Consider the following 12,110-nt stretch of genomic DNA (forward strand, 5'->3'; position numbering starts at 1 on the left):
GGAGGGAAAGAAGGAAAGAAGGAGGGAAAGAAGGAAAGAAGGAGGGAAAGAAGGAAGGAAGAAAGCCGACCAGCCAGGAAGGGAGACACACAAAATCCTTGAGGGACAGGCAGTCCGGGAGAGTAGCTATTGCTACACACACCGTATCAGGAGCTGGCCGAGCTGTGCTGCCTTCGACAGTAGCGATGTGCTGGGAGCACAGACATGGGAGAAGCAATTCTAACCCGGAAGTGTTGGGTTGACCTCATGTGGGAGATGGTCTGTGGAGTAGATTTTGAAGATAGGTAGGATGACAATACAAAGCCTGGAAGCAGGGGAAATATCAGCTTTCTATGCTTCTCAAGAGGGAGGAAGTGCTGCGGGAGAAGGCTCAGATGGTTGGGTCAGCACTGGGAGGACCTCGGATGCAGTGCTGGGAAGTTTGACCTTTATCCTCCAGGCCCCGAGGCTGAAAGCTTTTCAGTGGAGCAGTGGCAGGGTTGGATGGCTTTTCAGTAAGATTATTCTGGAAGCAGCCTGGAGCAGTGGAGGGACTGAGACAGGGTGCAGGCAGAATGTGAGCGAAAGGCAATGAGCTTGCACAGCAGCCCTGGAACCTGATAGGAGCAAATGACACGGCGGTATACCAGAGCTAGCATCCGTAATGCTTCAGTGTTTTCATGGGGTGTGTTTTGTTTTGTTTTGTTTTTTGTAGATGGTTGGACATGGAAGGATAGGAGTTAAACATGGTGCAATTTAGATTCCAGATGATTTGGGAGAATAACAATGTCATTACTAAAATCAGTGTCTGTAAATTTTCAGTGGTTCACGTGAAACTGAAGTGTCTGGAGGGCCTTTCAGGAGCAAAGCCCTGTGGCGAGGCGGGCAGGAGGTGGGACTGTGTGCAGGAGCCTTCACTGCCTCAGCTGTGAACAAGGGGATAATGCCACCTGTTCTACCTCCTCACAAAGTTGCATGTGGGAGAACCTCAGAAATCTGCCTCTCAGCCTCCTGTGCATTTTTCCTATGCTGTGTACAAGGGAGCCCCTGGCAGCTGTCTTTTCTCGGGTGCATGGAGCCTAAGAAATCATCTGAGTGGAGGAGGAGATTGACTAGGCAGGGTCTCCAAGGCACAGTCCCCTCTGCATCCTGACACTCTCCTGGAGCGCTGTCCTCAACCCTGGGGGACACTGGGCAATGGCTGGAGGCATTCTTGGTCATCATAACTTGGGGAGGGGCTGTTACTGGCATCCCCTAAGTAGAGGCCAAGGATGCTGCTCAACATCCTATGAGGCACAGGACAGCCCCTGCAACACCCCGACAAAGAATCATTTAGCCCTAAATGTCAACAGTGCCGAGGGTGAGGACCACTGCCCCAGAGCAAGTGTCCCTCCCTCCTCCCACAGCTATGCAGTGAGGTTGAATCAGTGGCCACCAAGGAAGGGTCTTTCTATTTTCTCTTTATTTTATTTTATTTTATTTATTTATTTTTTTTTTTTGAGACAGAGTTTTGCTCTGTCGCCCAGGCTGGAGTGCAGTGGCGTGATCTTGGCTCACTGCAAGCTCTGCCTCCCGGGTTCACGCCATTCTCCTGCCTCAGCCTCCCAAGTAGCTGGGACTACAGGTGCCCGTCACCACGCCTGGCTGATTTTTTGTATTTTTAGTAGAGACGGGGTTTCACTGTGTTAGCCAGGATGGTCTCAATCTCCTGACCTCGTGATCCGCCCGCCTCGGCCTCACAAAATGCTGGGATTACAGGCGTGAGCCACCGCGCCTGGCCGGTCTTTCTATTTTCTGTGATTTAATCCTCGTTGCTCTGACCAACATGTCCCCTTGCTTCGACCAATGTGCCCCCTTGCTTCTGCTGAAACACTTTTCTGCACACTTCATTTTGTCTTCATCCCCTACAAGAATACTGCAAGGCCCTTGGAGAAGGAGTCTGGATGGGAGAAAGTTGTCAAGGCTTGAGAAGACGTTTTGCGTCCCTGGACTCACAGTGATTGACTGAGCCACTCATATGCCCCATCTTTGGGTGCTGGTCACTACTGCTATTTCAGATGACTTTGTCAGATACTTAAGAGTGTCTGCGTATGAAGATGCATCCATGTTGCAAATCTGTGTAGCTGCTATCATGATCTTCACCGAGATTTAAGATGTCTGTTAAGGAAATCAATTGATATGACAGTGGCCTCGATCTTACGCTTGTCACTGTTGATTGTCTCCCTGTGGAGTTGTCAGACATGAGGAGAGAGCCCGGACAATGGCCTAGGGCGAACTGAGTGCTGCTGGCGCTATTGAGTTTGTTCCAGGCGGGCGAAAAAGGAAAGTTTATAAATATTTTGACAGCTACTGGCTTAGGTCTGAAATGTACATTTAATATAACACGCCATCTTTTGAGTATTTTAAAATTAACTTTTGATGTGAGAGTTTTTAATCACATAATTTTTTGAACCGATTGTTTCCCCATGAAAATGATGTAGAGCTAACTTTGTGGGGGGTGTGTTTCCCCATCATTTATAACGTCCTGAACAATTTTCCAGCTCATTTAGGGGAAACGTGCAGCTGTTCCATTCTGTCTGTAGTTCAGAAAGCTACACTTGACCACAGGACATGTGAATTCTTTTCCCACAGCATTCCCTGATGCAGCCTGCATGTTGCATGGGAAGAGCTTGGCCGTGCCTTGTAAGCTGTTGACAGGCCTGTTACTGTCTCCTATTTAAAGCGGCTGCATCAGGGAGCAGCTGCGATCACACAGGATCTGTGCGCACCACGTGCCTCACTCAGAATGGAGATTATTACTATCATAGGTTTTCTTTAACGTTTTTCAAAATAGAAACCAAGTCTTTGGCTTTGTTCACAAAGAATAATCAAGAATACATTGGAAACAGATGTGCATCAAGATTTCAGCTTGAAAGACCAAACTGTCTGAACATGGCAGCATAGAATTGAATAGCTGAAGAGCATTTTCTGATAATTTCTCTTGAGCCGGACATGGAATTGCTATATTTATAAATGGAATTTGTAGCAATGGGGCCCATGTGCTGGAAATGGTTTTGGCACCACTAACTTTAACTCCAAGTCCCCTCACAAGCCTCCCTGTGGTCTCATGAAAGACTTTTTAAATTTAGCACAGAGTGCTTGTGTCAGAACACAGCAGGCCGCAAGGACATGGGGACCAGATGCAGGAGTGGGGTCCTCTGGCTTTGCACGCAGGAGCCAGGTCTGAGGGATTTGTGAAAACACCAGGGGATCTTCCCTTAATCCCTTTTTATACGTTAAGGAACTTCGTGGGGTGGAAACAGCTAAGTGTCAAGCAGGGAGACTAAGGTTTTCGTAAGATTTGATAAACTTTCATTCCTTTTCTCTGCAACTGTAAACACCTTAATATTTCCATGGATTTTCTATAAAAGAATGATACAAGTATGTTTTTAAAAATTCTAAAGAACAGATATTGTTTGCTTTTATAGCTGCTTTTAAAATGTGGTAATTATACATTTTTTCCTTGGAAATAAGGCAAAAAAGATTATTTCCAATCAAAATCTGTTTTAAAAGTTAAATGCTTGCTGGGTGCTAATTTACCTTGTTTTGATCTTTTTTTTCCCCCCAAATTAATGCTTTTAAGAGATGGCAATTAGTTTGTATTTCACTGCATGATATGGAAGGAAATAAAGAACTAGAGTGCCCTCTCTTGTACAAAAATAAAATTAAAGTGTTTCAGACAATAAATGGTCTGAAATGTAATAATCTCAAAAGATAGTTCAATGTATAACCTAATTAATTCAGTGGGATGACCAGCTCAGTAGCAGTAAGTAGCAGTGCAAGATAAGTGGCATTTTCATTCTTTTTTAGAATCTCACTGATTTATGTGTTCAACATTCTAATCCATTTTATGGAGTTAATATTAAAATATTTTACATAATATCCTGCCTGCCTCAGATTATGTCATATATGCCTTATAAATAAATTTATAAGATTACTACTTACCAGGCACATCTTGCTATAAGAAAACTCAATCATATCTGTCCCTTTAATCTTCAAAATGAAAAATCAACCACGGTATTCTAGTTTGCATATTTAATAGTGTCTTTTAATGATAAGATTTCCTTTGAAAACCAACTTCTCCAAAATTTTAAAAACATGAGAAAGAGTAAAAGTAATCTGTTTTACACAGTTCACCAAGTAGACATTGATTTCGTAAAGTAAGAGTTATCTTTATTAATTTCACCAGTGATTACTGTATTAGGTACCTACCGTGTACTGCCATTGTCTTGGCTACTTGCATACATGTCACTTTACTTTTTCCCTTCACCACTTCTGTGAAGTATGCTGCTTGATCCCCGCTTTACAGATGAAGAATTGATACTGAAGGTTTCTATCTGGCTGACAGTCAGTAGACAGTCAAGTGACAACTTGAACCCAGCTTTTGTGACTCTGGAGTCTGGGGTTCTGCACAGGGAAAGCAGGAAGTACGCAGAGCTGTGGAGAATCTGCTGGTGCATGGTTAATTTCTGTTTTCATCAAAAGGATGTATTACTTAAAATGACTGGTTTCTAGGGGTGAATCGTTTCATCTCCTTCATGTTTTGGTTCAACTGCTATTCCTTGGGCTGAGGGAACAATATCCATTTTCCTGAAAAATGTACATGAAAGTTATTGTTTAGCTCGAACTCTCATATGACAAATGTTATATAAATGACTTTTATTCTCATGATTACCTGTTGGCTGGTTGTATATTCTTTTCTAATGATATTTCCATTGGGACAGCGCATTTTAGGGCCACAAGTTCACTGAAGTGAGATTCAGGCAGTTCAAGTAAGATACAAGTCTTTCTATTTCAGGACCTAACGTTTGTTCACCAATTCTTCCATGGAAATGATAAATGTTTATGACTTTTGCATTTCTCAGTTTTGAATGAATAGTGATAGGACATCATATTTTACCCAAATATTAGTAGTGATATGTGCTATTTCACCTGATGCCATATTTTAATAGAACAATTCTTTATTTCTACAGTCACAGCCCTTTCAGACAACATAAAACCAAAGACAAGCATGAAATTGACCGAATGACACTCACCGTGGTAAGGGATTCAAAACGGTATTCTTGTCTGCATGGTAATTGTCATGCTTCGTTCTGTCAATAATAAAAAATGCTATTACATAAAATATTATAGGAAATATAAAATTATGTATAAACATAATAAAAATTTGCTTTCTTGAAACAAATAAATGCAGATACAATTTCTAAAAGAATTTCTAGGAGAAAAATTAATGGAAATAGATGCCAAGGCAAAAATCAGGATTTACTAACAAACAATATGAGGAAGCTAAAGAAAATCGAGAACCAGAAGTAAAGAAATCAAAGAAAAGGAGAAATTACTGAGATGCCAACGAATGAGAATGCCTTCTGGTTCTTCTGATCTGCCCCCAGACTCATTGATTTTGCAACTGATTAGTTACCTTTTTATGTGTCTATAGAGTAAATATTAATTCATCATGAGGCCGCAATTTTTAATACTATTGTTAGCCCAGTAATAGCCTTTAAATCTGGATGAGTGTTAGGATACTGTTTCCATGAATGAATTTTTGAAATGTTACTCGTCTTTTCCCCAGAATGTGGAACTTCCAGACACCTTCTCTCCTGAACTGAAGTCCCTTCTGGAGGGCTTGCTTCAGCGAGACGTTAGCAAGCGGCTGGGCTGTCATGGAGGCGGGTAGGCCATTGTTCCTGCCTTTCGGTATCTTTACCAGAAGAGCAAAAGAGTGATTTTAAATACTGCCTATCAAAAGTCATCCCTAGTCATTAAAATCTTCCATTTTGATGTGAAAGGGGGAAAAAAAATCACATGGGAAATATACGTGTATTGTCCTATGTGTTTTATAATTAAGAAGTTGAAGAAGTCACTCACTTTTTTACTTTATTAATTTTTGAGGTGGAGTCTTGCCCTGTCACCCAGGCTGGAGTGCAGTGGCGTGATCTCGACTCACTGCAACCTCCACCTCCTGGGGTTCAAGCAACTCTCCTGCCTCAGCCTCCTGAGTAGCTAGGACCACTGGTGTGTGCTACCATGCCTGGCTAATTTTTGTATTGTTAGTAGAGACAGGGTTTTGCCATGTTGGCCAGGCTGGTCTCAAACTCCTGACCTCAGGTGATCCACCTGCCTTGACCTCTAAAAGTGCTGGGATTATAGGCGTGAGCCACTGGGGCCAGCCCAGTTTTTAACTTTTTAAGATTGACCTTGTAGATGACAGAAATGAATTCTGATATTTTGTAGTCCATTTGTTTTTTAGTGATGGTTGTATTTGTGATTGTAGCAGTTTAACATTCTGATCAGATTCTCACATATTTCTCTCATGCTACACTGAGTAACTGTGATCTAACACATGCTCACTCTTCTCCTGCCCCCAAACACTCTGAACAGTAATATCTGGAAATCTTACAGAGAGGGACTTAAGACAGACCTTTCTCCTATATCCCTTTACCCTCAGGCTTGCTTGGCATGAGAAATAACTTTTAACTGTATATTACCTATATGTATATCATACATATGTGTATGTGTTTTTAGTGTGCATATTATACATATAAGCATTTTACATAGATAGCTAAATAATGTACTTATATATGAGTATGTCCTTATTTATCAATTTGCAAAATTACCTATTCCTGCTATAATAGATGAAGATTTAGCTCACTCATTACCGTCTCTGTAGCCTTCCCTTCCTCCACCTCTCAAAAGTTGAAACGCTATTTTGGGCTCCTCTTTTGCTTGCCTCTGTAGCTTTAAATTCTGTGCTTAACTCAGTCGTGCCTTTTTCCAACTATAAACAGTATCTAAGTTGAGGATTTTGACATTCCTGTCTTTCATTGACTTCTTCTGTCTCATGTTCTTTCATGTTAATTTTTATTTTTACGTTATCAAGATGATACTGCTTTCTATTCTGCGATCATAATCAATCTTTGTGCTTTGCATATAGGTTGATTTCAAAAGTTGCAAATGAAGAAAGAGTATTTATACTCTTATGGAATCAAAAATGTTGTTCATTAATTACATGGTTTCTACTTAGCCTGGTAATAAACCTTAAGTTAGTTTTATATATATATAAAATATGATATCACACTCTCTCTCTCTCTCTCAGAACAGAATATGATAGTTGTGGACTTTGTTTTTCCCTGATGTTTCTTTCGGGAAGGACTCAGCCTGCAGCTGCAGTCAGACAGAGGTGCTCTATTTCTGCTGATTGGCATCATCTCACCCAACACCTCCCTTTCCAGTCTCCTGGTCTGAATCTGCCATTCACTCGATTCCCTGCCTCCTGCTATATTTAGGCTAGATACAGAATTCTAAGTAAATAATAATTTTCCCCCAGAACTTTGAAGCTCTTACTTTATTGTGTACAAGCCAACAGTCAGTGCAGGTCATGGAGCTAGGTTACCACTCACGATGGCAGGCACATAGCATCCCTCGTGCTTGGAGACTTGTGCTCTTCAGCTTGGAGACCACCCTTACTTTACTTATTTGACATTTATCCTCCTCTGTTTCTCATAGAACTCTTATTAGCCAGATGCTGGAATTCCTTTCTAGATTTAGGCCTCTGTGCTCCTGATCTTGTATATTATCTGTATCTTTGCTTTAATTCTTTGTTTTACTTGCCGGTAGCATACATTTTCAACCCTTTTATTCGTTTCTTTCTAAAAATCTTTAGCAGGTTTAATTTCTTAAAAGTAGAACCTTTCAGGGGTTTTACCCCATGTTAGAGTAAACACCTTGCTGCACGTTTCTGGAGTTGGGTGTGGGGGAAGGAAGTACAGCAGGTATGGGTGTGCATGTGTGTGCGTGTGCAGCTCAATGCCCAGAGCTCCAGTCCTGTGTCTCATCCCCCAGCCACACACACTGTGGTGAGCTGGAGCTCAGCATGCTGGCTCCGTCCCCAGGGCAGTAGCTCTGCCCTGCTTTGCTGTCCGTCACTACCCCTATGTCAGCACCCCCTCTTGTCTGCTGATGGCTCTCTCTCTCTCTCTCTCTCTCTCGTGGTGGATTTATTTTTCTAATATTTATTTTTACTTTTATTTTTATTTTTTATTTTTTTGAGATTGAGTCTCGCTCTGTTACCCAGGTTGGAGTGCAGTGGCATAGTCTTGGCTCACTGCAACCCCTGCCTCCCAGGATCAAGTAATTCTCCTGCCTCAGCTTCCCAAGTAGCTGGGAATACAGGTGTGTACCACCACACCCAGCTAACTTTTGTATTTTTGATAGAGACGGGGTTTCGCCATGTTGGCGAGGCTGGTCTTGAACTCCTGACCTCGAGTGATCTACCCACCTTGGCCTCCCAAAGTGCTGGGATTACAGGCATGAGTCACTGCATCCGGCCTATTTTTGTTTTTTAAAGAGATAGTATCTCACTCTGTCCCCCAGGCTGGAGTTCTATGGCATGATCATAGCTCACTCCAGCCCCAAACTCCCGGGCTCAAGTAATCCTTTGGCCTCAGCCTCCCGAGTAGCTGGGACCACAGGCCCATGTTACCATGCCTGGCTAACTTTTTTTTTTTTTTTTTAATAGAGAAGGGGTCTTGCTATGTTGCCCAGATGGGTCTTGAACTGCTGGCCTCAAGTGATCTTCCCCTCTTATCTCCCAAAGAGCTAGGATTTCAGGTGTGAGCCACCGTGCCTGGCTCCTGTGGTGGGTTTATATCTCCATGTTGCTTTCCTGCCATTTCAGCGGTTATTGAGACTGTGTAAAGTTACATGCTTGCACGCAATCACTGGCTTGAACCAGAAACCTTCTTTCTGGGGCATTTCTAGTTGCTTGGATATATGGAAATAAACTTCTTATTTAGCTTACCACATTTAATGTGTGGACAATGATGGGTACAACATGGAACCTACTAAGAAAATCACCGAAGTGTTTCCAGTAAAAATGCACAAGGATAACAACTGACTTGGATCCCATTCCTTCATTCACTGTCTGTTTACTGGGCACACACTGATGCTACCCCGTGAAGTGGCTGAGGCAGTGCACATGGTAGGCATGGCCCCTGCCTTCCTGAAGCTCATGCTGTGGGAAAGCCATGGTGCAGAAACATCGAGTAAGACAGGTCCAGGTAGTACGAAGCAAGACTTTGGAGAGTTTTGAGCAGAGAAGTGGTGAGTTCATTGAAGATGATTTGGGCGCTGTATGAAGTGGGATGGGGCTGCAGGTGGGCAGGACTAGAGGTCAGAGGAGGAGGCGTTAGAGCAGTTTAGGCAAGAGGTGCCAGGGCTCTGATGCCTCAGTGTTTCTGACGGGACGTCTATCCTTTCTTCCCTGCCCACAAATGCTGGTAGCACCCTGTGCAGGAATCACCACCCCTGGCTGGGCATGGTGGCTCACGCCTGTAATACCAGTACTTTGGGAGGCCGAGGTAGGCGGATCACAAGGTCAGGAGTTTGAGACCAGCCTGACCAACATGGGGAAACGCTGTCTCTACTAGAAATACAATAACAATAATAATAATAATAATAATAATAATAATAATAATAATTAGCTGGCCATGGTGGCACGTGCCTGTAATCCCAGCTACTCAGGAGGCTGAGGCAGGAGAATCGCTCGAACCCAGGAGGCGGAGGTTGCAGTGAGCTGAGATCACAGCACTGCACTCCAGCCTGGGTGACAGAGAGAGACTCCATCTCAAAAAATAAAAAATAATAATAAATAAATACATAAATAAAAATAAATTTTTAAAAAAAAGGAAGAAAAGAACCTAAGCGAGAGTCTCGTGAGGATGGGAGGTGGTAGGAAGTAGTCAGGTCTGGGTCTGGCCCAGGGCTGGCTGCGGAGCCTGAGGGAAGACAAGCATCCAGGACCATCCTGCCTGGGCCTGTGCAGGAGCAGTGCAGAGAGGGCTGCTTTAGACCTGCCTGCATCCTCTGAGTGGGCTGGGGAGTAGGAGTATCCTGGAACACAGGGCACAGGTTGGTGCTTGGGATACAGATTGAGGAGTCCTATAAGGACACTCAAGCTCTGGGCTGGGCGAGATGCCCCAGGGACTGACTACAGAAGGGCCCCAAGAAGCAGCCTTGAGCTCTGTGACAGGATGTGGAGAGACCGTCAGTGGCATGTGCTGGGAGTGCTGCTCCCCGACGCAGGCTTTTCCTTGGAGTGTACAACTTTTTTTTTTTTTTTCCTGGCGACAGGTTCTCACTGTGTCACCCAGGCTGGAGTGCAGGGGCACAATCTCGGCCCACTGCAACCTCTGCTTCCCAGGTTCAAGCAATTCTCCTGCCTCAACCTCCCAAGTAGCTGAGACTACAGGCGCCCACTACCATGCCCAGCTAATTTTTTGTATTTTAATCAAGACAGGGTTTCGTTGTGTTGCCCAGACTGGTCTCGAACTCCTGAGCTCAGGCGATCCACCCACCTTGGCCTCCCAAAGTGCTAAGATTACAGGCATGAGCCATCATGCCCGGCCAACTTTTGCTCTGGGTACTCTGAGTTTTAATCATGACCTTCAAGAAAACTTGTTTCTTCAATTTATTTCTTATTTCTATTCTTATTTTTATTTTTGAGACGGAGTCTTGCTGTGTCGCCCAGGCTGGAGTGCGGTGGCATGAACTCGGCTCACTGCAAGCTCTGCCTCCTGGGTTCACAACATTCTCCTGCCTCAGCCTCCCAAGTAGCTGGGACTACAGGTGCCCGCCACCATGCCTGGCTAATTTTTTTTTTGTATTTTTAGTAGAGACGGGGTTTCACTGTGTTAGCCAGGATGGGTTTCTTCAATTTATAAAGGGTTTTGGTATACATTATATTATTAGATCTCTTGTTTGCTTCTGAGTAAATGTGGTGCTTCACATTCCTGTCATTTTCCTATTACATTATCTATTGTGATGTGTAAATATTTGCTATAAATTTCTTTAATGTATAGATATCCAATTTAATTCTTATTTTCAGTTATGTTCTCATGACTATAGAATTATTGTATGTGTATGCGTGTGTGTATATATATCTGTGAAAATTTCTAGGTTATCTTAAACTGTAATAACTCAAATAAATGATCATATGGGATAATATTCCCAGGCGCTGCATGCAGTATTCTAAACATCATAGCGTTCCTCCTGTTGTTTTGCAGGAAGCGTATTTATTTGCTTTCTTAAAGGAAAAACTGGAAATACTTGTTCCACTGTGTTGTTAACAGGAGATAGTTTTGCACAGTATTTCTTATGTTTCCAAATGCATACTTAGCACTGTTATGACTCTTTCTCCTCCAGCTCACAGGAAGTAAAAGAGCACAGCTTTTTCAAAGGTGTTGACTGGCAGCATGTCTACTTACAAAAGGTACTCCCTCCGTCTGGGACTCAACTTTGGGTACTGCCGCCCTTACACGCTCACCTCTGTCAGTTTCTGTCTCTGTCTCTCTATGCACTGCTGGCTTCCTGGCTCTGTCTCCCCAGCATCCCCGCCACCTACCTCCCCCAGCATCCTGTGTCCGCAGTGCCCTGGTACCCAAGAGTTACCATGCAGCCAGTTCCCTTTGGGGCACTCTCACTCTTCATTTCCCTAATATAAACATTTTGAAAATATCTCCTATATCAACTTATACAGGGTAAAATGGAGCTATTATCTAGTTAATTCAAATGCACATATAATTGAGCCTTTTTTAGTTTTTGCTCTTCTTCTTGAATTCTTATCTCAACGTGACTGGATTTTTACATAAATATCTATAAAATGTACATGAAATTTCTGCCATAAATGTATGTATATTTTCTAGCCCAATACTACATAAGAATGAGCATGATTTTATATCAGGATAATTTCCTTTCCTTTTTTTAAGCTTCATTATATTTGCGTTGATACAGGAAATACCCCAAATTCAATTTTTAGAAAAATGTTGATTATCAGCTTTAGATTTGCTTTGCATGAACTCAAGCTGCCGAGAAATGATGATTTTCTCTAGTAAAGAAAGACTAATCTGTTAGTCCTGCCGAATTAGAGTTCGACCTCTGGGTCAGTTAACATGTACCTCAGGGCGTTCGCAGGTGTGCCGTGCTCCCTCTAGGCCCCGTTGTCTCTTGTGGTTCTAGCAACCTGAAGGTGGTGTTGCGTCTTCTCAGAGAATGTGCTTTCTTAAGCTGAGGTGGATGGATATGCAGTCCTGAGA

At 43.0% G+C, this 12,110-nt stretch overlaps 1 protein-coding gene across 3 annotated transcripts in view; it reads left to right on the plus strand.

The window, feature by feature from the left end:
• GRK3 (G protein-coupled receptor kinase 3) overlaps positions 1 to 12,110 on the plus strand; it is a 164,531-nt gene that overhangs the window by 133,391 nt on the left and 19,030 nt on the right. For all 3 annotated transcript variants that reach the window (XM_023190667.1, XM_023190665.2, XM_023190666.3), the window contains 3 exons: positions 4,992 to 5,058; positions 5,591 to 5,691; positions 11,221 to 11,287. In XM_023190667.1, the coding sequence (XP_023046435.1) occupies positions 4,992 to 5,058; positions 5,591 to 5,691; positions 11,221 to 11,287 (235 nt within the window). The remainder of the gene's footprint in view (positions 1 to 4,991; positions 5,059 to 5,590; positions 5,692 to 11,220; positions 11,288 to 12,110) is intronic.

This window comes from Piliocolobus tephrosceles, chromosome 19 (genome assembly GCF_002776525.5).
Source record: "Piliocolobus tephrosceles isolate RC106 chromosome 19, ASM277652v3, whole genome shotgun sequence".
NCBI classification, from domain to species: Eukaryota; Metazoa; Chordata; class Mammalia; order Primates; family Cercopithecidae; genus Piliocolobus; species Piliocolobus tephrosceles.